This window comes from Sphaeramia orbicularis, chromosome 24 (genome assembly GCF_902148855.1).
Source record: "Sphaeramia orbicularis chromosome 24, fSphaOr1.1, whole genome shotgun sequence".
Lineage (NCBI taxonomy): Eukaryota > Metazoa > Chordata > Actinopteri > Kurtiformes > Apogonidae > Sphaeramia > Sphaeramia orbicularis.
Genome location: NC_043979.1, coordinates 22,535,973 through 22,556,312, shown reverse-complemented (window position 1 = coordinate 22,556,312; position 20,340 = coordinate 22,535,973). Strand labels below are relative to the sequence as shown.

The window sequence follows — 20,340 nt, the reverse complement described above, 5'->3', positions numbered from 1 at the left end:
TCACTTTTGTAAATAACACATTGAACGCAAACCCACACATCACCCCAGCCCTCCCTAGCCCCAGGAACTTAGAGATGCTACAGTAAGCCCTTAGAATTTCCCACCACCATCCCTACCCACCACCATGACCTCTGAGAAATAAGACATATTTAAATCAGAAACAACTCTTGGTAAACTCAGACAAAAGAACAGAGTAGACACCAGGTTGCATACAGACATAGCATTTGCCACCAGCAGGTGAATTGTGGGCTTTACTGAAGAGCGTGTTTGGGTGTTTAGTGTGTATGGTTTGCCTCTAGTCTTCTGAAGTAATGTTGGGTGTGGAAGAGGAGTCCGTTCAGCTTTCCAGGAGTTAAGATAGAGGTTTTCAGAGTGTGAAAATCAAAGTGACACAACACCTACAGAAAACACCACTGTGTGCCTCAATGATTTGGCTTTGATAAGGGTTAGAGAAGTGGCAACTGCCAATCAACAATGGCACACCAAGAGAAAAATTTCGATCAGATACACAGATATGTGATAAAGTACATCTTCACATGAAGGAAACTCTTTAAAGGCGAGGGGTGGATAGTTCAGACCTGATTGATTGTACGTAACACACTTCCTAAAGACTCTTCCCACTCCTTTTGGCATGGGTGTTACTGTGCATATTTATTTGTTAATAATAGTGCTGGATAAAATGCAACTAAATACAAAGAAACAAACAAAAAAAAAACAAAACGAAAGATAAGAGGGTTTATAAGGATAAGAAAAAAATGAGGACTCCAAATGTCTGGTTATATTTTAATATGATCATACAGGGATAGAGGTCAACCAAAAAATGATATAATGTCAACAAAAAATTTAAGTAACAAAAAGTTCAATAAAAACAGACAGAAAAGCACTGTTTTTAAACATTTTTACTGTATATCAGTCTGTAGCAAATAGTCATTACATACCCTGAAAAAGGGAGGAAGAAAGCTTTAAATGGTGCACTGACCACTGAGTAACGTGGCTGGACAGCAAGGGGATGTTAATGCTGATTTCTCTCTAAGCTCCAAGAGTGGCATCCTCGAGATGTGGCTGCTGTGCCTTATATGTACGAGGAGTTGTAAAATGTACTGTCTAGAAGTTTATGAGCCACTGCTATGGGTGCATAGAGGCGTAGTGAGGGCTCGACTCCTTTAGCGATCACCTGTTAGGTTTTAAGTCTTTGCCAATGCAACCTTTGAAGCCATCAGAATGGCTGGTGTGGTGACCACAAGGTCTGCTAGGCTATGAGAACCTTATGGGTTTAGGTCATTTGCAGCAGGTGCAAGAGAGCGAAAAGACCACTCAAAGTGCAGTGGAGGGTGTCATACATACTGAAGGTTTGTGTGCAACTGTATGAACAGAAAGGCAGTCTGTGTGTATTTTAGAATTGCAACAACACTCCCTTAACACAGTGGGGCTCAGAGCGTGGTTCTGGTTATTGGTGCCTCATTTCTCTAAGGCTGTGCTAACTACTCATCCAATAATTACAATCATTACCTTCTCATATGAAATGACCCTTTGCTAATAACACAACACTCTACAGCTTTTTTTGAAACATGCCTCTTTCAAATTGCTTTTTTTTCCCACAAATTTCCATTTGTTTCACCGACAAATATGAATCAATGCCAATAACTCAGTGCCATTGAATGCCACATGGTAAGGAGGAAAAAAATGTCAAATGTAAAATTAAAGCCCCAGATTAAAAAAAAGTTTTCCTTTTACAAAATGGCTCTCGAGTACTCTTTGTTCCACAGATAGAGGTCCCTATGGGGCTTTGGATAACTTAGAATTGGTTTAAAATCCTCTTTACAATTTCACTATGGGATTAGGATCACAGGAGGGGGGGGGGGGGCAAGAATCTTCTGCTGGTGTGAACTGAACACACATACAAAAACACACGCCAATTAAACCTGCACCCACAAATGTCAACTCTCACACCAACATGTGCATGCATTACTGCTCTCACTCATTCACTCTCACTCAGTCACACACACACACACACATACACACACACTCACAGAGGAGGGACAGCAGTTGTCAGTGTGCCGTTTAAGTTGCACTTGAATGATGTGCACTTTCACATCTGAGAGCATGTCTTTTTTTTTTTTTTTTTTTTTGAGAAAGGTCATTGTATATGTCCTGACAGTGGAAACCCCACATCACCAACAACGTCTGACCCTCTCACCACTGATATGTGACCTGTGAATCCCTCTGTACTTCTCCTCTTAGGCAGATGTAATGGAGTTGTGCGGTAGCTAGCTCAACAGAGGGGTTTGGAGGGGACTGTCAGTTGGAAACATTACAGCAACTGTCCTTGTTAGAAGTTAAATTAAGGAATAAAAAGTTTGTTTTCCTAATCTTGAGAAACAGAAAGTGGAATCTTCACGCTAAAGCTTTCCACGGGCACTACTCGAGCTAAGATTCACCTCTTAAATGAGAATAACGCTATGACTATCATAAAAAAATCCCAACATTTAGCATAGCCTTTTTTGTGTTCTTTGTCAGCTGGTTGGTTGGTTGGTGTTTGTTTTTAACATAGGACTTTCAGCCTTTTTGTCCAAAAGATCAAATGCCAAGAATATAGCAAGAGAGAGGAGTAGAGGAAAACATACATACAGAAGAGTTGCTATATCCCCCTACGCACCATCCTCCCCCAACAACACCCCACCCCTGTCCATGGAGACATTATACAGGTACGTGCGAGACAAACAGGCAGACAGATGTAGTCCAATGAGTAGAGGGCTGGTCTGCGGTGTCTGCCTGGAGGCATCACGAGGACTTGATGTGCTCCAAAGCTCAAGGTGGATGTGGGTTTTCTTGGATATTTTGTGAAGAACTAGGCACGGCCTCTGCCATGCGACGAGATGAAGGAAGAAGTTGGAGGAGGACAGCCAATACAGCTCACCGGTGGATGGCGGTCGGTCAGATCCCACTGTGCATTGACTGGTTTTCCAGGCCTCTGGGTCGGGATCAGGTTTTTTGGATGAGGACCTGAATTTTTCAGAGTGCTCATCATCACCTCTGCCGTTTTATCAAGGCCATCCAGGAGACTATGTTTTCTGACTCTTGTTTTCTCTTTTGTCTTGGAGGCTTCTGTTTAAACTTCTGTTTGCTTTAGGTTGGTGCTGGATTTTGTTGGCCCGTTTACATCTGGTTTTTATTGTGGGATTCTTGAATTTGATGTTACAGAGAGATATCATCCGCTGCATTAGTGACCATCAACTGTCCATGTTACTGCAGTTTTCTGCGGAGGAAATAGGTTAAGAAAATAAGGGGATATAAAAACAACCACAAGACTGAGGGTTCACAGAAAAACACTTAATATTACAGCGAAAGTCTGAAAGAGTCGACATAAATTTGTGACACCGACCTGCAAGAAAGTAGCAAATTAGCATACTACAAAACCTCTCTAATATCTTATTTCTATTATTATATTTTATGCATATTTTGCAGTATTGCCATGGAAACAGAATGATAGAAATGACAAAATGAGCAAAACACTATGACTATAATGAAAAACAACATTTGGCATAGTCTTATTTATAATAACACTAATGATCTGCTGGAGAGCAAGGTTTCTGGTTAGAAAAGGCTGAAGGAAAGCAGAAAATCCTCTCAATTCTACAAAAAAGTGTTTATACTTTCGGACGCTTTAAACTTTTAATTAACATGTTACAAAGTCTTGGGTGACAGAACCTTTGACACCCATTGCTGATGCCTGTAAATTCCTACATATGACAGACCACAACATGGCTAGTAGTAGAAATGAGTATGTGTGTATTGTTGAGGATTGTTCATTCAGTCTATCCTAAAAAAAATTCACACTAAACCACCCGCTACTTATTCTTCTCTTATTACAGCTGAGTGGCAACATAACCCACACAACTGCTTTCTGACTACACTATGCAGCCTAGTTTAGTTGCTCCAAACTGTACTATTTGCTCGACATTTATAAGGAAACACAGGTAATGATCACTTGCACAAGAGTTTGGACTGTGTATTACCGTTGAGTCCATCTGCCTCTTGCGAGTCGAGGAACGGTGCAGGACCCCAGACACGCACCGTGCCGTCATCTGAGGCAGAAGCCATGAGTCCTGGGATTGCCGGGTTCCAACTCACACAGTTAACAGTGCGTGTATGGCCTGTGAGCTCAGCAATGGGTAGCTCACCACGCCGGTGCCAGATGTACACTTTGTGGTCTGTAGAAAAGGGATGACGAGGACAAAAGAAAAAGGTAAATGCATACAGGGTGGGGAAGCAAAATTTACAATATTTTGAGGCAGCGATTGAAAGACAGTGTATGACCAATTAGTTTATTGAAAGTCATGAGAACTGATTTGCCACAAGAAAATTTACATAATAGAAAATGTTTTTATTCTATGTGTCCTCCTTCTTTCTCAATAACTGCCTTCACACGCTTCCTGAAACTTGCGCAAGTGTTCCTCAAATATTCGGGTGACAACTTCTCCCATTCTTCTTTAATAGTATCTTCCAGACTTTCTCGTAATAGTTTTGCTCATAGTCATTCTCTTCTTTACATTATAAACAGTCTTTATGGACACCAACTATTTTTGAAATCTCCTTTGGTGTGACGAGTGCATTCAGCAAATCACACACTCTTTGACGTTTGCTTTCCTGATTACTCATATGGGCAAAAGTTTCTGAAAAGGTATGGACAATTGTGTTAGGTATGATTATGACATCAATATATGTTTGGTTTCAAACAATTGATGTAGTGCCTGCTGAGAAAAAACAACTAAATATTCATTGTAAATTTTGCTTCCCCACCCTGTATATATGATAGAAATGGAGGAAATGTCAGGGCGAATTCTAAAAAGGGTTACAACACAATGTGAAAGTGAACACAAACCAAACCTAGCAAAAAAAAAAACAAAAAACCCAGGTTAAATGAAACATGTCCAAGTGCAAGGATTAAAAAGGACAAACATAGCACATATTACTCCTTTGGACATTTCACTCTACAGTGTTCTTTGACTGTACCTTCACTGCCACTGGCAATGAAGTCTTCATTGTGTCCTCCAAAGCAGGAGTGGATGGTGTAGAAGCCCTGGGTCACTCCTTGGTACTTCCGCACCAGTACCCGGTCTTGCAGGTCCCACAGGTGCACTCCCTATGAAAGGTTTCAGAGAAATCCACCATTAATGACTGATGCATGCATCTCCTATATGAATATTGTTAACGTGTTAGTGGTGATGGTCAAAAGGGTCAAAAAGGCTTACCTGAGTTGCTACATTTAACAAAGCTAATCTTCCGTTCTTTGAAACAGTAAAAGACATGATAGGGTGGTCCTCCTGAACTCTGTAAAGGACAGTTAGTTATCAGAAACAATAACATGAAACATAAACATACAAAGACATCCCTGGAAAGCATATTTTAACAAATTGAGAATATATTTACAATTTTAAATTTAGGTCTGGAAGCCATTCATTTACAGCATTGCATTTTTCTTTAAACAAAATCTTGTAGGAAAATCAAGGTTTCACTTGAATGTACTGGAGATTCTGTGTATGTGTCTGGAGTGTGCCCTGCGTGGTAGTTTAGAAAATGTCTGTACTCTCAGCAACTGAAACAAATGGGGAATACTGAAAATTAATTCATGCAAAAAATAACTGTCTGTTGGAAAAAAAAACATTTTTTTTTTAATCTCAAAATTCTGCCTCCAGTTACAATAATGAAATTCTTTTATGTTTTATTATTCTGTTAGGGCCTAACAGGAAAAGAGCAAAGATAATAACAAAGGAAGTCTGTGCACACGCTATCACCTCTAAGCAGAGCTCTTATCAGGAAAAATGATGAGTGAAAACAATTGTGTGGGTAGAAAAATCACAAAATAGTGGCTTCAGGGTTTCTTCACCTGGCTCACAGTATGAATATAATGCACTCTATGCTCAATTATACTTATAAATCTTTAACCTGAAATTAACTATACCACGGCACAGATGGTAGGAGGGTGACACATACATGTTTCTGTCCGTGAGGTCCTCAAAGTTGTACCCCCGGATACGTTGGTGTGTGTCTGAGGCCAGCACAGTCCTGCCATCACTCAGGCACCACAGGCACTGCACTCTCACACCCTCCCACGAGTCCAACAAGTTACCGTCCAGGTCCTGACAGGACAGACAAAGGATGAGGTTCTGGGCTCAGAGAGACCCTCATCTGTCACTAGTGACAGCGGTCTGACAAAACGGACAATGTGCCCACATCATTGGCAAGAAAACCTGCTCTCTTCTATTTTTTCTACCCTGATACCAGCAATCAACTATTGTGCTGTTCTTCTGTCTAAGATTGTTATGATTGTTGATATTTGTATTATTATGCATGTTTTGCTTGTTCGCATATATGTTAAATTTCATTGCATGTTCGGAATAAATCACTAAGTCACATAAAATGTCCACTTCTTACAATGATATAAGGCTACCTGACAAAGATGCTGATCCTAGTATATCAATGTCACACATCGCTGTAAGAAAAGCAGTGTTATGTCATTTCTGTAATGCTGAAGGTGCTTATACATGGTGGGATATTTAAACAATTCAATTTTATATTGTAACGTCATTATTTCCATCTCACACACATATGACAATAACATACAGCGTACTGTCAACAAGTGGATGACCTATATTGGCTTTTCAATGCTCAATATTAATCAATAAAGCACATTAACTAACTGGCGGATACATAATGTTGAACTGGTGGGTCTTTTTTTACATCTGATAAAATTTACTAATAAACAAAGGGACTCTACATGGGTATATGTAAACGGGAATTGATTCAACACTTTTACATCTGCATTGTCTCCATTTGTTTCAATAGATCTGTTCTGCACTCTGTCTGGAGTGGACTGGAGGGTTAACTTCATTCCACAGCAGCCACACTGTCAAGGCTGTCTGCCATAGTCTGTACTGCCTGCACTGCAGATGTGTCTGTATTTATTTTTGGTTTACTGGCCACATGAAATAATCAGCAGCCAGTGCATGTGATCTCAAAGTGCTATTTAATCAGCCAGATTAATCAGTCTTTCATTACGGTCAAACAAAAACCTGCTCATTCACAAACATACACGCAGAGGCATACACAAATCGGCTTCCGAGTGACAAGACAAGTGGAAAAAAACCCCATGTTCAAATCATTTCATCAGATCCATAGCTGGAAAGTCAATACAATGATACATCTGATTATCTTGACTCTGGCTGTTGAGTGTCAGCTAAACTTCAGCAGATGTTTAACAGCTGTTAAGAATGCCTCACATACTGCATTCTCTTTCTAATATGAAAAAAAAAAAATGCATCCACTTACACACTGATAGAACTGTCCCCTCTGTCCTCCAGTAACAAAACGTTTGCCATCTGGGTTCCAGGCCACACTGGTCAGACTGTCTTCATGGGATTGGGACATTTTGGTCCGCAGCTCCCCCGTCTGGTCACATCGAAACATAAACATTAACAGAGACGGTAAGAAAACAGACGGCAGGAGAGATAGGGGGAAGGGAGGCAGCAAGAAGAAACATGAAGTAAGGGGGCGGGGGAGGGGTGGTTTAAATGAAAGGACAGGGAGGGGAAGGGATGGGAGGAGAGGAGAGGTCATCGAGTACATACATCCAGCACTGATATCTACAGAGACTCAAGGCATGTTTTTCTTTCAAATGGCCACTTGTTTACTAAATTAAAACTGTACATCCCAAGCCATTGTCCAGTGCTAACCATGTTCACAATAAGGTAAAGAGGCCAGCAAATGGAAGCATTGCTTGTCAGAAGGTACAGTTGCATCTACAATTAAAATAAAAGCAGATGGATCACTAAATTGTGTGAATAAATATACCTGCACATTCCAGAGCCACAGCTCAGAGCAGTCATCAGGTCCGCAGGCGATCAAGTAGGTGTCATCTGGACTCCAGGCTAAATAGGAGACACCGTACGCATGACCTTCCAGGGTTCGTAGCAGCTTCAGCTGGTGGCTCTCCTACACAGAGATAGGAAAATCAGTCCATCAAGAAAACTGAAGATGGGTATAAAATAGGCAATTAATCACGTATTCTCAATTCTGTTGTATAATTCTTTATGAGTGGTGGGATAGTGAAGAGAAAAACATGAATCTCTAGCACTGAGCAACAAATATCTATATTTCTGAATACATTTTAGTGGAAAAAAGAAAGAAAATACAAATAAATGCTGTGTGGCATGAAGTTATTTGATATAGGGTGGATACACTTTCTACAAGATTCCAGGCTGCTCCATAAGCAACAATAAATTCAGCCTGCATGACAAATTAATTCTCCTCAGTCTATGAGTGAGGGACTCTAAACTCAAAAGAACCCAATCTAACTTGAAGAAATGTGGAGGGTAAGGCTCATTCTGAATGGGTGTTGTCTGTTGTTATTTAGTAGATAAGAAGTGAACACATCAAAAAGTGTTGGTACTCTAGAACAAAAAGGGAGGAGTTAGGACATTTCAAAGCTAAGGATGCAGATGTAAATGTTTATCTATAGGAATAAATCAGAGACAATAAGAGCTCACACTTGCGAGATAAAGACTTTTAAGGGAATGTGTTTCTGCATCTCCATAATCTAAGACTGAAACTAAGAGTCTTTCTAAGAATCAAACAAAAAATACATTGATCTAATTCAGCTTTTTGTGCCAAAACAAATTTGATAGACTTTGTTTTAGAGGCATGAGGTTATTTAGGAATTCTTCCTACTCACCGGGTCCACTTGCCAAATTATGACAGTAGTGTCTTTGGAGCCAGTGGCTAGTTTGGTGCCATCATTTGAAAATTTGCAGAACCACACTTCATTACAGTGCTCTGTGAGAATCTGCTGGGTGTAACAGGGGAACTGCTTCCTGTGGAGAAAAATGAAACTGCCATGATGTAAGTTAGCAATCTTAAACTTTTTCAAATGTCTGCATGTCAAACAGCTCAACATTAAGATCTAATGTTTTAAATATACCAAGAGGGCAAGCACAGAAAAGGGGTAAATTAACAAGATAGTGAGGCTTGAAGAAGTGACCATCAAAGAGGAATAAGACAAGACATTACATCACAGATAAGACTTTAAATGCATTAATCAGTTACATCTCATTTGTAAGATGAAACACGACTTTCAGTGCTTACACAGATTTATAAAAACACCAGCATGCACATCAGATGCTGATCTATGACAATGGAGTGCTGAGTCATGTGCTGGGTGTGTAGAACTGACCTGCTGCAAACATGGTCTAAGAGAAGAGAGACTGAGTCCAGGTTACTGTCCAGCTTGGTGTTATGATAGAGGCAGCGGTCCCTTTGCAGCTCCACTGCTTGTCGCAGAAGAGTCTGCAGCCGTCGAGGGGGTAGCATCACAGAGGGTGGAAGGTATGCTACAAAATGAGACAAAAAAGCAGCAAACAGGTTCAGTCAGCATACACATGGATGTGGTGTCGTAATGCAGCGTCTCAAGATTCAGTCTCTGAACATGAACTTTTCCTCTCACTTTGCAATTTGTCCAGCAGTCGACAGCGTGAGGCAGTGCCTTTGCCCTCCCATTCTGCCTTGGCTCTCAGATCCTCAGCGTGACTGCACATTAGGTACCTGTGGGAACCACAATAAAAATAATGGAACAAAACAATAAAATTCATTTAAATGGATGTAAGCAAGTCTTCAGCAAAGGAAGAACTGAAAAAAAGAAGCCACAATGTATGAGCCACGTTAATCACAGCAAGATAAAAACTCATTCATTTTCCCATCATTCCAGTCTTTTCCATTAATGATACAGTCTTTTTTGCTCTGCCACAGTCTTAAAAGGAGCCAAAATATTGTGGTCAGCAGAGTAAAACTGAGTATAAACTGTTGTTTGCTGTTTAATTATTAGCCATCATTAGTCAGTATCCAATGTTTAGTTTTACAGTAAACTGAGCAACTATCAAACAAACCCAGTAACCTTAATAATGTTTTGTCTTATGTAATTTAAACATTACTTCCACAGACAAATCTGACATTAGATAACCAGCAAGCAAGTTATGAAGCCAACAGCTGCTCTGCGTGAGTCTGAGTGTTTATTACAGTGACAGAAACTGGTCTGTTCTTACTTTGACTCCACTCAGATTTCCCATGACAGCTTACACCAAACGTTCATTTTCTCACAGGGTGAAAAATAACTTCAGGGCTGATAAAAAAATAAAATAAAATGAAAAACAAAACAAAACAAAACAAAACAAAACAAAAAAACAAACCCCCAATTGACGCTGACTGAATATACTTTCATTGAAACAGAGCTTCACAACAGTACACAAGTGAAAGTGAATTACCATGGTAACAAGGACGCTCTGCAGGTTTCTGTTACCATGACTGTGCAAAATTATGAAGACCTCAAAGGTAGTAATTCAATAATTAGATATAATTTAGTTAATTTATTAACCAAGAACAATCAAACAAAAAAATACCACCAGCAGTGCTAGAACAGATACAGTAGAGCTCAGTGGGAAACACTGTATTCTCTACAGAATATCCACTACTTTATTATAAGACAGTAACAAAACATTGCACTGATCAGATAAAATGGAAACAGGAAAATAGGACAAAAGTGCTGAACATACTTAAAAACTGTATTATTTACACCAAAAACTCTGTCCACTGAATGCCAGTTAATTTCTGAAGAACTAAAAAGCTTTAACATATTCCAACACATTGTACTTAATTACATCAACACTCATTCTGTAGACTCGACTTGTGTAAACATTGCCTAGATAAAGTAGGTCACAGTTATTAAGGGATCAATTGCCAGTAATTGATTAGAAAATGGACAATTAGATCCTTTAGCGATTAACAATCCTCGGCTGCATTTAAACTGGTACTGATTTGAGGTTATAATTTAATTCAAATGAAGACTAATTTATGGTTGTAACTAATGATGGCATCACTAGTAACTACAGAGATAGATGGATGCACAGCTACTTTGTAGGTGTGGATTTGTCTAGACATGATGTACTGCCTCATGAGTGTTATGAGACAGATGCAATATTAGGTTTGTAACAGTACCCGCTGAGGACGTGGATGCGATCCGTGTTGTACTTGAGTGGCGTCAGCTCGCCTCTGAGCACCTGAAGTGCCTCCAGGACTTTGCCATCTTCCAGATACTCAAGGTACTTCTGCTGCAGAAGTAGGAACTTCATCCGCTAAATATCAAAAAGAGACCAGATTGTGAGAAATTCAGACTGCACAAAAGGCTTAAAAATGATACATTGTGTTTGAAGAGAGAAAAGGTTAACAGATGAACTCATAAAGATAAGAACACACGGAACACCAACCCCAACTACTGTGTCAAATGTTCTTTTAACATTGATAAGAAGCTGATTAACCACTGATCCATCAGCAGCTGCAGACTACAAAAGGACCGAAAAATGCACAGGGCTAAAAAAGACTGATATGAAATAAATCTCAGTATGAGAATAAACACAATGCATAATCTTATCACTACAATATTACTTACAGAAACATACATAAGTTAATGTCAATGTCAACATCCTACTGGTCACCACTGGCATATGTTTGGCCATCGTGGCAGCTGGTCAACAGTGACATTTGTTGTGTCTTCATATTAACTTAGATATATATGCACTATGCAGTAAAAGCTGCTGCCCTGACAACACATCCAAGCACTGACAAAAATACATTCCTACAAACAACTTCACAAAAACGTCCACCCACTAAAGTCTACAAATAAAAGAACACAAACATGTAGACACGCTTTGCTCAATCACTGAAACATGAAGTATACTGTAAGTCAACAGTGAACAAGAAAATCATGTTGACAATAACAAGCTGTAACAACTCAGCACCTAAAATGGCCACCTACACTGCAAATACAGACAGAAATCTGTGGCTACCAATGTTCCCTCAATAAGCAGCTGACAAAATTTTGACAAAGTACACCAGCCACCTGACTCAGACTACTTCTGGAACTTATCTTGTCTGTTAAACAGCAGGCTAGCTGGAACTAATTAGTCTGTGCTGAATCCTATTTCCAAAGTAATGCTGTAGAAAAAAAAGAAGAATTGAGACTGCACTTTTACTATTTATAGGTATATGTTTGAATGCTTTTTGAGTATTCTAACAGCAACTATCTACCAAAATCTAAATAAATATTAAAAATGTAGCCACTTTTTTTTTCCAGAAAATGTATCAAAATTTCAAAAGCAATCATTTCATATATCAAATACTGATACTGCAAATGAAGCAAGTAAATTCCTTTTAAACAACACAGGTAGGATGTGTTGACCTAGGAGGAATTCACAGATGAATATTTAGTGAAATATCACAGACTGATGCACATTATCCTTGATCACATTCAAGTAGTTTTCAATGGGGATCCGGTCTAAATGTGAAGTTGTCTCTTAATTTTTCCAGACTGTCTAGTATTGTACTAATCTTTACGGTTTTGGGCAACTATTCAAAATTAAACATATCTACTTTAAGTTTTGCTTGCAATGCAAAACTGACATGAGGAATTATGTGAGACAGCATGCCAAACATCTTTATATGTAGAAAGACATTAACAAAGATTAACTGTACAAATTCAGAAATGTAATGCAATGTCTATTTGTGATGGTTCATTTTCTGAGATGTAATCCAGAACATTTTAGCTTCTACTGTTCCACAGCAAGAACCTGCAGCCCTGCATAATAACTATTTCGTTCTAGAACCTCCTGCAATTCATCCAGTCTGAAAAGCTATCATTCAGTCCAGTTCAGGTTTGGGCAAAGAGAGCTTACCACAATAGCATTGGGAGAATGCATCAGTGCTCTCAGCTCATTGAGATCATTCTCAGCCTGGTTCAAAACAAAGGGAGGGCGATGGAGGGGAGAGACAAGAGAGGGAAATGGTTAGCTCAGCAGTTTCCATGCATGTACCGAAAAAATGACAAACACATGAATCATCACATAGATCTTATGGTTTCATTCTTGATGAAGATATGTAATTGTGGCTATAACTGAACAAATCACATTCTGATGTGATATAAAACAGCCCAAAGACTAACAGGCTTGAAAACCTGTCTGACACATCCACCACCACTTGGCTCAAGGTTGACACATATTCACATTCAGACATAGCCTAAGAGTTATAACTCCAAAGTAATTCACAAGGTCATTTTGGTAAAATTATCATATTTATAATCTCATAGGTCTAAATTTAAAAAACAAGACTTCAAGAACCAGATAATTCAAATCAGACTTGTTTTTTTAACACCACCTACCATAAAATGTTTAATAAAAGTGTATGCTTAGGTAAAGGCTAATAACTGCAATAATAATGGGCACATGTCGGGACGTGTGCAATGTCAATCTGTTGAACCACCCCCATGTTTTAACTGTTTTCCACTTAAAACACACACTTCGAAAATTAGCGCCAGCTGACTGACCACACAAACCACCAGACATAACGATGTATAGAATGTGACAACAAAAAAACGTTTATGATGTATATCATTACACGCTACAGTTGTATTCTTCATGACATTTGTTTTGTCATTTGGGTGCTCTTCCACAAAGCACAGACGCAGGCAGAAAAAAAACAGACACAGTATAAAATGGAGGAATGTGAAGATGATGTAGAAGGGGCTACTTCCAAACAATAATTAGTTTCCAAAATGTAATGAGTAAATTTGGTCATATTCAACCATTTCTTACTTGAATTTAAAGAACAATTCCTGTGTTGATATATACTGTTAGTACTGTAACATAAAAAACACACAGTAATTTAATAATTTGCTATATTATCCACACTTAATAACTATTAGGGGATGAAAAATTGTTCTGATAAATACTATCCAAGGCATGAATATTGCAGTTAACCAACACAGAGGCTGAGAGTTATTTAAATGGTCAAATTTCTATCAGTCATATATCACTAAATGTAACATCTGTTGAATACATACATTTTAAAAATAGTGAAGATACAATATATCACTAAGAAGCAACCATGTAATTGCCATCAGGATTCTTGGTCTTACATAACCATTGGAATTCAAGACCAACCTTGTCCCACTCCCCCTCCATGACATGGTTGCGGAACTTGGTAGCTGAAGGGTGTTCCAGTCTGCAGCCCGATTCCTGCATCAGCAGGTCGACTGTCTGACTGTAAAGAGAAAAGACAAGAGGCAGACAGAGAGAGGAGAAAAGGCAGACAAAGTTAGACATACAAACACAAGACAGATAAAAATAAATGATGGCTTTACAATAAGTTAAAATAACAAGTTAAAGCACAAAATTGACATCTCAGGTATAGTGACTTCAGTAAGAAAGACAGTGTGACACCATTCAGGATAATGCATGAAAATTAGTATGTGATTATATAAAAAATACAGAATGCAGTTCACTACTTCATATCATTGATTAACTAATTTACCATGATATTTCAGCATGTCAAAATAACACTACATATACAAGGAGAGCAAATGTGTGAGTTGATGATTTGCATTCCTTTAGCTCAAAGTTGAATGACATTCACTGACAATAGGATGATGGAAATTTCCCAGATAATATAGTCTGGAGGACGGCAGTACAGAGTGCTTGTGTCATCAGAGCATTATTTGTGGGCAGCAGGAGGTTCACCATCATGAACTGTGCTTCCACTGCAGTTGCCATCAACCTGTCAACCATGAACTATAACCATCTGTCCAAACAACACCTTGATGTTAAACACACTCTTTGCTACCACAAAAAGGTCTGCTAAGGTGTGTGAAAAATGAAAGTAGGCTTGAGGAGGGGGGGTTGTCTGACACCTCCAGCAATATGACATCATTCTCAGGTATCAATGGAGTGGCGCAGCAGCTCTGTGTTGAGTCTCTCATCCAGCTGGCTGCTACAGTGATCTCACTTGCATTTTCCCAGCTGAAATGCAGAGGCTCTGTTTCATAAAAGGCAATGCCATACACCCCCTAACCCACCCTCTCTGTAAATATTGCGCTGTTAAGCTGTCTTTTATAGTGTCTTGTAATGGCAGCTACACTTTCTCAGCAGGATACCAGAGGATATCTAGCTTTCAGGCAGTGGCAACAGCCACTTTGAAGAACAGAACTAGACACACATTACTTGAAAACCCCACTGTGCTATAATTAGATTCAAATACTGAATTTCAATCTAAAACAGCTGGCAGAAAGCGCATTCCTCAGCCGCCATGAAACCAACGAATTCTGCTCGATTCAGGACCAAGTGTCGCCCACGGTATTGACTGCTATCTTTAAATAAATACATGCCTAAATACATGGACGTCAGTGTGTGTGTGTGTGTGTGTGACTGACTGTTGACACATTGCTCTGACACAGTGACAGAAAAATAGACAGTAATTCATGATTAAAGTTGCGGCATTTAAGAAAAAACTGTTTAAAATGATAATTAATGAGGCATAAAAGTGTTGCTCGACATGACAGCTGAAGACGTGCAGAGTGCACTCGGAATACTAAACTATCCAGGACAGTTTTCATAACCATGCTCGTTATTACAGTGTGGCTGACATATTAATATTCCTCCCACACCATCCTGCAAAAACCATGAAATTTTTCCCGAGGCAGCCAAACTGGAAAATAAAGAAAACCACAACCAGGGTAAAAACCAACGCTGTCTGTCCGCACATTAAAATTTCCTCCGCATTTTTTGCGCAACAGACCTTAAAACGCAAAAATATGTACTGCAAAGTCTATAATCGTAAATTAAGCTGGTAAATCAAGTTTCTTCTTTCTTGTGGTGGTGCTTATACATTTGACCAACCATGAAAAGTCAGTGGATGTTGTTTTCTTTGAATTAACGATACAAGATGATGTAATGCCTTTATTCAGTGCGAATTGTACAACGTTAATTAACACATCATGGCGCTACTGGCGAATAAAAGCCATTTCAGCTCACAAATGACCTGAGGAGCTAATGTTAAACTGTGTATTTGTTGGAGAGGAGGTTTAATGTTAGGACGTATCACCACAACGCAGGCTTGTACAGTTAGCCATCAAGCTAACTGTTATTGTGCAAGATGGACCCCTTCTTTCTACCAACTGCCGAGCTCACAGGCTAACTACCCCATCCCCCATGTTTGTGTCTGTCAAGCGCACTAATAGCGCTTTTACCAACTGCTATTTCGCAGTTTCCCTCAAAACGACCTTGTTTGGATTACACTTCATATATTTAACGCTGACGTTAGAATCCTTAGTGGGATTTTCCCCGACTGACACATTGAATAAACTTACTTTAGCCCTAATCCGTGGAGATGTTGCCCTATTAATCGAATGACATCTTCCTCCGCCTGCGAAAGTCGTTTCTTCTTTTTCAACGACCCGACCTCTGAGCCCGAAGCTGTGGAGGGAGCCGAAGAACCGGGCAAGGTTGAAGACCCGTTACTGGTACCGACACTATTCCCGTTGTCTGTGCTGGAGAGTAACCCATTGGAGTGGGTTCCGCCAGCCGAGGAAGACTCCCCGTTTTGTGCGCTGTTGAGGCAGGAGAGCTCTGCTGATTCTTGTCCCTGACCTGCCCCGTTTGACTGCATGCTGCTGCTAAGGTTGTTGACAATACTTCGGTTAAAGTGGATGGCAGAGGTGGCTTGAGAGTGTGCTGCAAGTCCTAGGACAACTCCGGACAGGCCTGTTACAACTGCTGAAGCCCCGGGCTCTCCTGCTCCCTCCGCCGCCGAGGCTCGGTGCTTCTTCCGCGGGGGCGGCGACGCTCCGCCGGTGTCCGAGTCGGAGGAGGAGGAAGCGGAGGCCAGAGTTTCCTCACCGAGAGCGGCCGTGGTTAGAAGCCGGCGGAGCTCCGGGTGGGAAATGAAGGTTTAGCTTCCAGATTTAGGCTTCGTTGTGGGGCTCAGAGCGGACTGTCACTATGGGAGCTCTGTCAGGTAGCCCGTTTTTGTTGTTGTTTCTCTAAACAGCTGCAGCTCTAATGGAGTCCTGACGCCCTGACGTAACCGGAAATTCCTACACTACCATGCTTCCGGGTAGAATTATACTCCGTGGGCGGTGCATGAAAACTTAGCATAAGAATTAACAGACATTAATAACAGATCACACCAAAATTAATCGGAACGTTTCTCTAAACTATATCAAAATATTCAAAATAAATTTACCTGTTTGACTTCGTATTGGAGCCATGCTTTATATATATTTTTTTAAACCGCTCAGTACCAAATGCCCTGCAATACACTTATGTAAACAGTAAAATGAGGAACTAATAAAGCAATTCTATGTAAAAATTAAAATGTCATCAACTGTGAATACACACTAGATAATGCTTAGTGGTTATTGTTTGGATTTTAGGGGACCTGGTTACAGGACCCGTTTAAACAGCAGTCAACCCAGTTATTTTTTATTTATTTATTTATTTATTTATTTTATCATGTCTCTGAAGTATAACGTGGTTCGATATTATTAGGTATACACGCTTTAGTAAAGATATCCATATATATTTTATATCCTATTGTTTTTCATGTATTAACCAATTCATTCATATTTACCTCCGCCAAGGAGGTTATGTTTTTGCCAGAGTTTGTTTGTTTGTTTGTTTGTTACCTCCGCCAAGGAGGTTATGTTTTTGCCAGGGTTTGTTTGTTTGTCTGTCTGTCTGTTTGTTTGTCTGTCCGTTAGTGTGCAACATAACTCAAAAAGTTATGGACAGATTTTGATGACATTTTCAGGGTTTGTTGGAAATGGGATAAGGAAGAAATGATTAAATTTTGGTGGTGATCGGGGGTGGGGGGGCACTGATCAGCCTTGGCGGAGGTCTGCGCTCTCCGAGTGCTTCTAGTTTATGTTAATAATTTAGGTTTTTTTTTCAATAAGTTTGAGGTGGATCTGTACATTTCCCGTTAATAAATACTCATAATATGATTGTCATAAACAAACAATAATGATGAAATCAATTTAATTAAATTTTGTGGTGATGTCCTACAATAGATTTCAAAGATGTTGCCTGTATCCGATATGTATCTGATTGACTTAAACTCATTAGTAGGGACCTGGTAGTCTTCCATTGTATTTATAATAAGATCACACTAATTGCATTTCATTATCAGACTAAACTGATGGAAAAAATGCATCCTGTCTCTCTGATCTGCCCTGTCTTGTATACCTTCAAATCATACATTTTCTCATAGACCCCCCCCCCCCCCCCCCCCCCCCACACACACACACACACACACACACACACAAAACAATACAAAAAAACACAACCTAAAAATACAACAAATACAAATACTGATACTGGCTTGTTAAATCTAAGTGTGTAAAATTTCTGTGTAAGTTCTCATTTGCCCAGGTCATTGTTCTTCTTGGTGGTTCCTCTAGGTTCAACTGGACATGTTTAGCTCTTTTGAAAAAGCTTCATCTCTTATCAAAGAGACTTCTTGTCTGTGTAGGTGTTAATCCATGTGCTAATGAATTTAAGATAAGATTAAATAAAACTTTATCCCACCATGGGGAAATTTCAGTTTAACAGCAGCAACATACAACAAGCAAGTGCAGAGGAAAAGACACGTATGAAAACCATGAACAAGTGAAAAATGAGAACAGAAAGAGAAAAATAAGAAATTTGGTATTTATATAAATATTTATATAAATAAAGAATTAGAATAAAAAATTAAATATATATGTACATGATGTGATGTGGGAGATGGTTGTGGTGGGGTCACTAGGAACTGTTATGATGATGGCTGTGGGGAAGAATGACCTGTGGAATCGCTCCTTCTTGCACTGGGGGTGTAAAAGTCTGGCGCTGAAGCACAGCTCACCTAGGAGCAGAGGTGGTGGAGGACGATCCTCTCCATGGTCTTCATGAGGTGGGAGGTCAAGGCAACTTGTCTGTAGTGGTTTGGTTCACCGAGGTGGTTTTTTTTGAGAACCGCAACCATACAGGAGGTCTTCCACAGGACCAGGACTCTCTCCAGACTGAGGCTTAGGTTAAATAGGTACAGAATTACCTCAGTGGCTGGTCTGCACATTCCCTGAACAGCCTGGAGCAGATGCTGTCCAGGCCTGGGCTTTCCTGGCCCTCGTCTTCTTGAGTTCCCTCACCTGGTCCATAGTGATGGGGGGTGACTGTAGGGGGTCCTCTGTGACAGGGAGGGGGTGTGTAGAAAGATGTGTAAGGGGCAGAGGTGATGGGGGTATCGGCAGGGGGGAGTCTGTTGTTCTGGGTGGGTGAATGGAGGGACATGAAAGGGTGGGGTCTGGTGCTGGGACAGAATGGAGCTGAGATGTTGATGGTAACAGCAGGGAGGAGATCGCCCTGCTGGAGAGGTGTGAGGAGGAGCCTGGATGGGTGGGGGTTGGAGTCAGGACAGAGTCAAAACCTGTTGAAATGTAAATTCAGCTCGTTTGCCCAGTCCTGATCTCCATTCAAAGAATGCTCATCCCCATTTCTCCTGTGGCCTGAGATGTGTTTCAGACGTCTCCACACGTCCTGGACATTGTTCTGCAGGTGCTGCTCCACCTTCCTCCTGTTGCTGTCCTTCCACCTCCTGTTGCTGTATGTCAGCTCTCTCTGGACTCTCCGCAGCTCCTCCTTTGGACTGTTGTTTAAAATGGTGTTGTAGGTTTTTGATGCGTTTATGGAGGGGTTTGGTTTCTCCCATGTATAAGTCAGTACATTCCTCACTGCACTGAACGGCATAGACAACGTTGCTTTGTGTCTCCCTAGGTAGTTATTTCAAACCCACCAACACCCTGACACAGGCTCTGGTTCACCCCAAGGCCAAACTACCTAGGGACAAGCAAGGCAACGTTGTCTATGCCGTTTAGTGCAGTGAGGAATGTACTGACCTATACATAGAAGAAACCAAAACAACCCCTCCATAGATGCATGGCTCAACACAGGAGAGCCTTCACCTCAGGCCAAGACTCTGCAGTCCATCTTCAGTTGGAAGAAAAAGGACACTCCTTTGAGGACAGCAATGTCAGGATACTGGCCAGAGAAAACAATGTTTGAGAGAGGAGACAAAGAAGCTTTTTTGTGAAAGTGGAAAATCCTTCTCTGAACAGAGGTGGTGGGCTGAGACACTACTTATCAAAAACCTTCAACACCTAGACTCACCTGGAAACAAACAAACCCCCCAAAGGACTTGGACAATGACTCACCCCCTTCACAACGACCCTGAAACTCACACAATACCCAGTAATGACCCTGCCCCCCAGGGCCACACCGTCTCTATGACCCTCACACTTAAATTCATTAACATGTGGATTAACACCTACACAGACCACTCCCCCCACAGGTTTGTAAATCCAAATTCCCCCACCAGATATCAGAACTGAAGAAGTCTCATGGATGAGAAATGAAACTTTTTCAAGAGTTAAAC

At 40.3% G+C, this 20,340-nt stretch overlaps 1 protein-coding gene across 2 annotated transcripts; it reads right to left on the bottom strand.

Moving 5' to 3' along the window:
- Positions 1-769: 769 nt before the first annotated feature.
- On the bottom strand, positions 770-16,976 carry LOC115414941 (WD repeat-containing protein 26-like). 2 transcript variants are annotated; one of them, XM_030128308.1, is made up of 14 exons: positions 16,241-16,976; positions 14,040-14,139; positions 12,777-12,833; positions 11,044-11,180; positions 9,500-9,597; positions 9,230-9,386; positions 8,732-8,888; positions 7,852-7,992; positions 7,330-7,449; positions 5,995-6,140; positions 5,253-5,331; positions 5,014-5,143; positions 4,017-4,211; positions 770-3,256 (listed from the first exon to the last, which is right to left on the bottom strand). In XM_030128308.1, the coding sequence occupies exons 1-14, from the start codon at positions 16,537-16,539 to the stop codon at positions 3,231-3,233; spliced, it is 1,842 nt and encodes a 613-aa protein (XP_029984168.1). In that variant the 5' UTR covers positions 16,540-16,976; the 3' UTR covers positions 770-3,230. The 2 variants fall into 2 exon arrangements, with proteins under 2 accessions (XP_029984168.1, XP_029984169.1); XM_030128309.1 differs by having other exon boundaries at positions 8,732-8,870; positions 16,241-16,975.
- Positions 16,977-20,340: the final 3,364 nt, after the last annotated feature.

Coding starts and splice junctions, on each gene's coding strand:
- LOC115414941 (XM_030128308.1), bottom strand. CDS start 16,539: ATGCAGTCAAACGGGGCAGGTCAGGGACAAGAATCAGCAGAGCTCTCC. Junction 7,993..8,731: donor TAATTTGGCAAGTGGACCCG/GTGAGTAGGAAG, acceptor ATCTCTGTGTAG/GAGAGCCACCAGCTGAAGCT. Junction 6,141..7,329: donor GGGGACAGTTCTATCAGTGT/GTAAGTGGATGC, acceptor CTGTCCTGTCAG/GACCTGGACGGTAACTTGTT.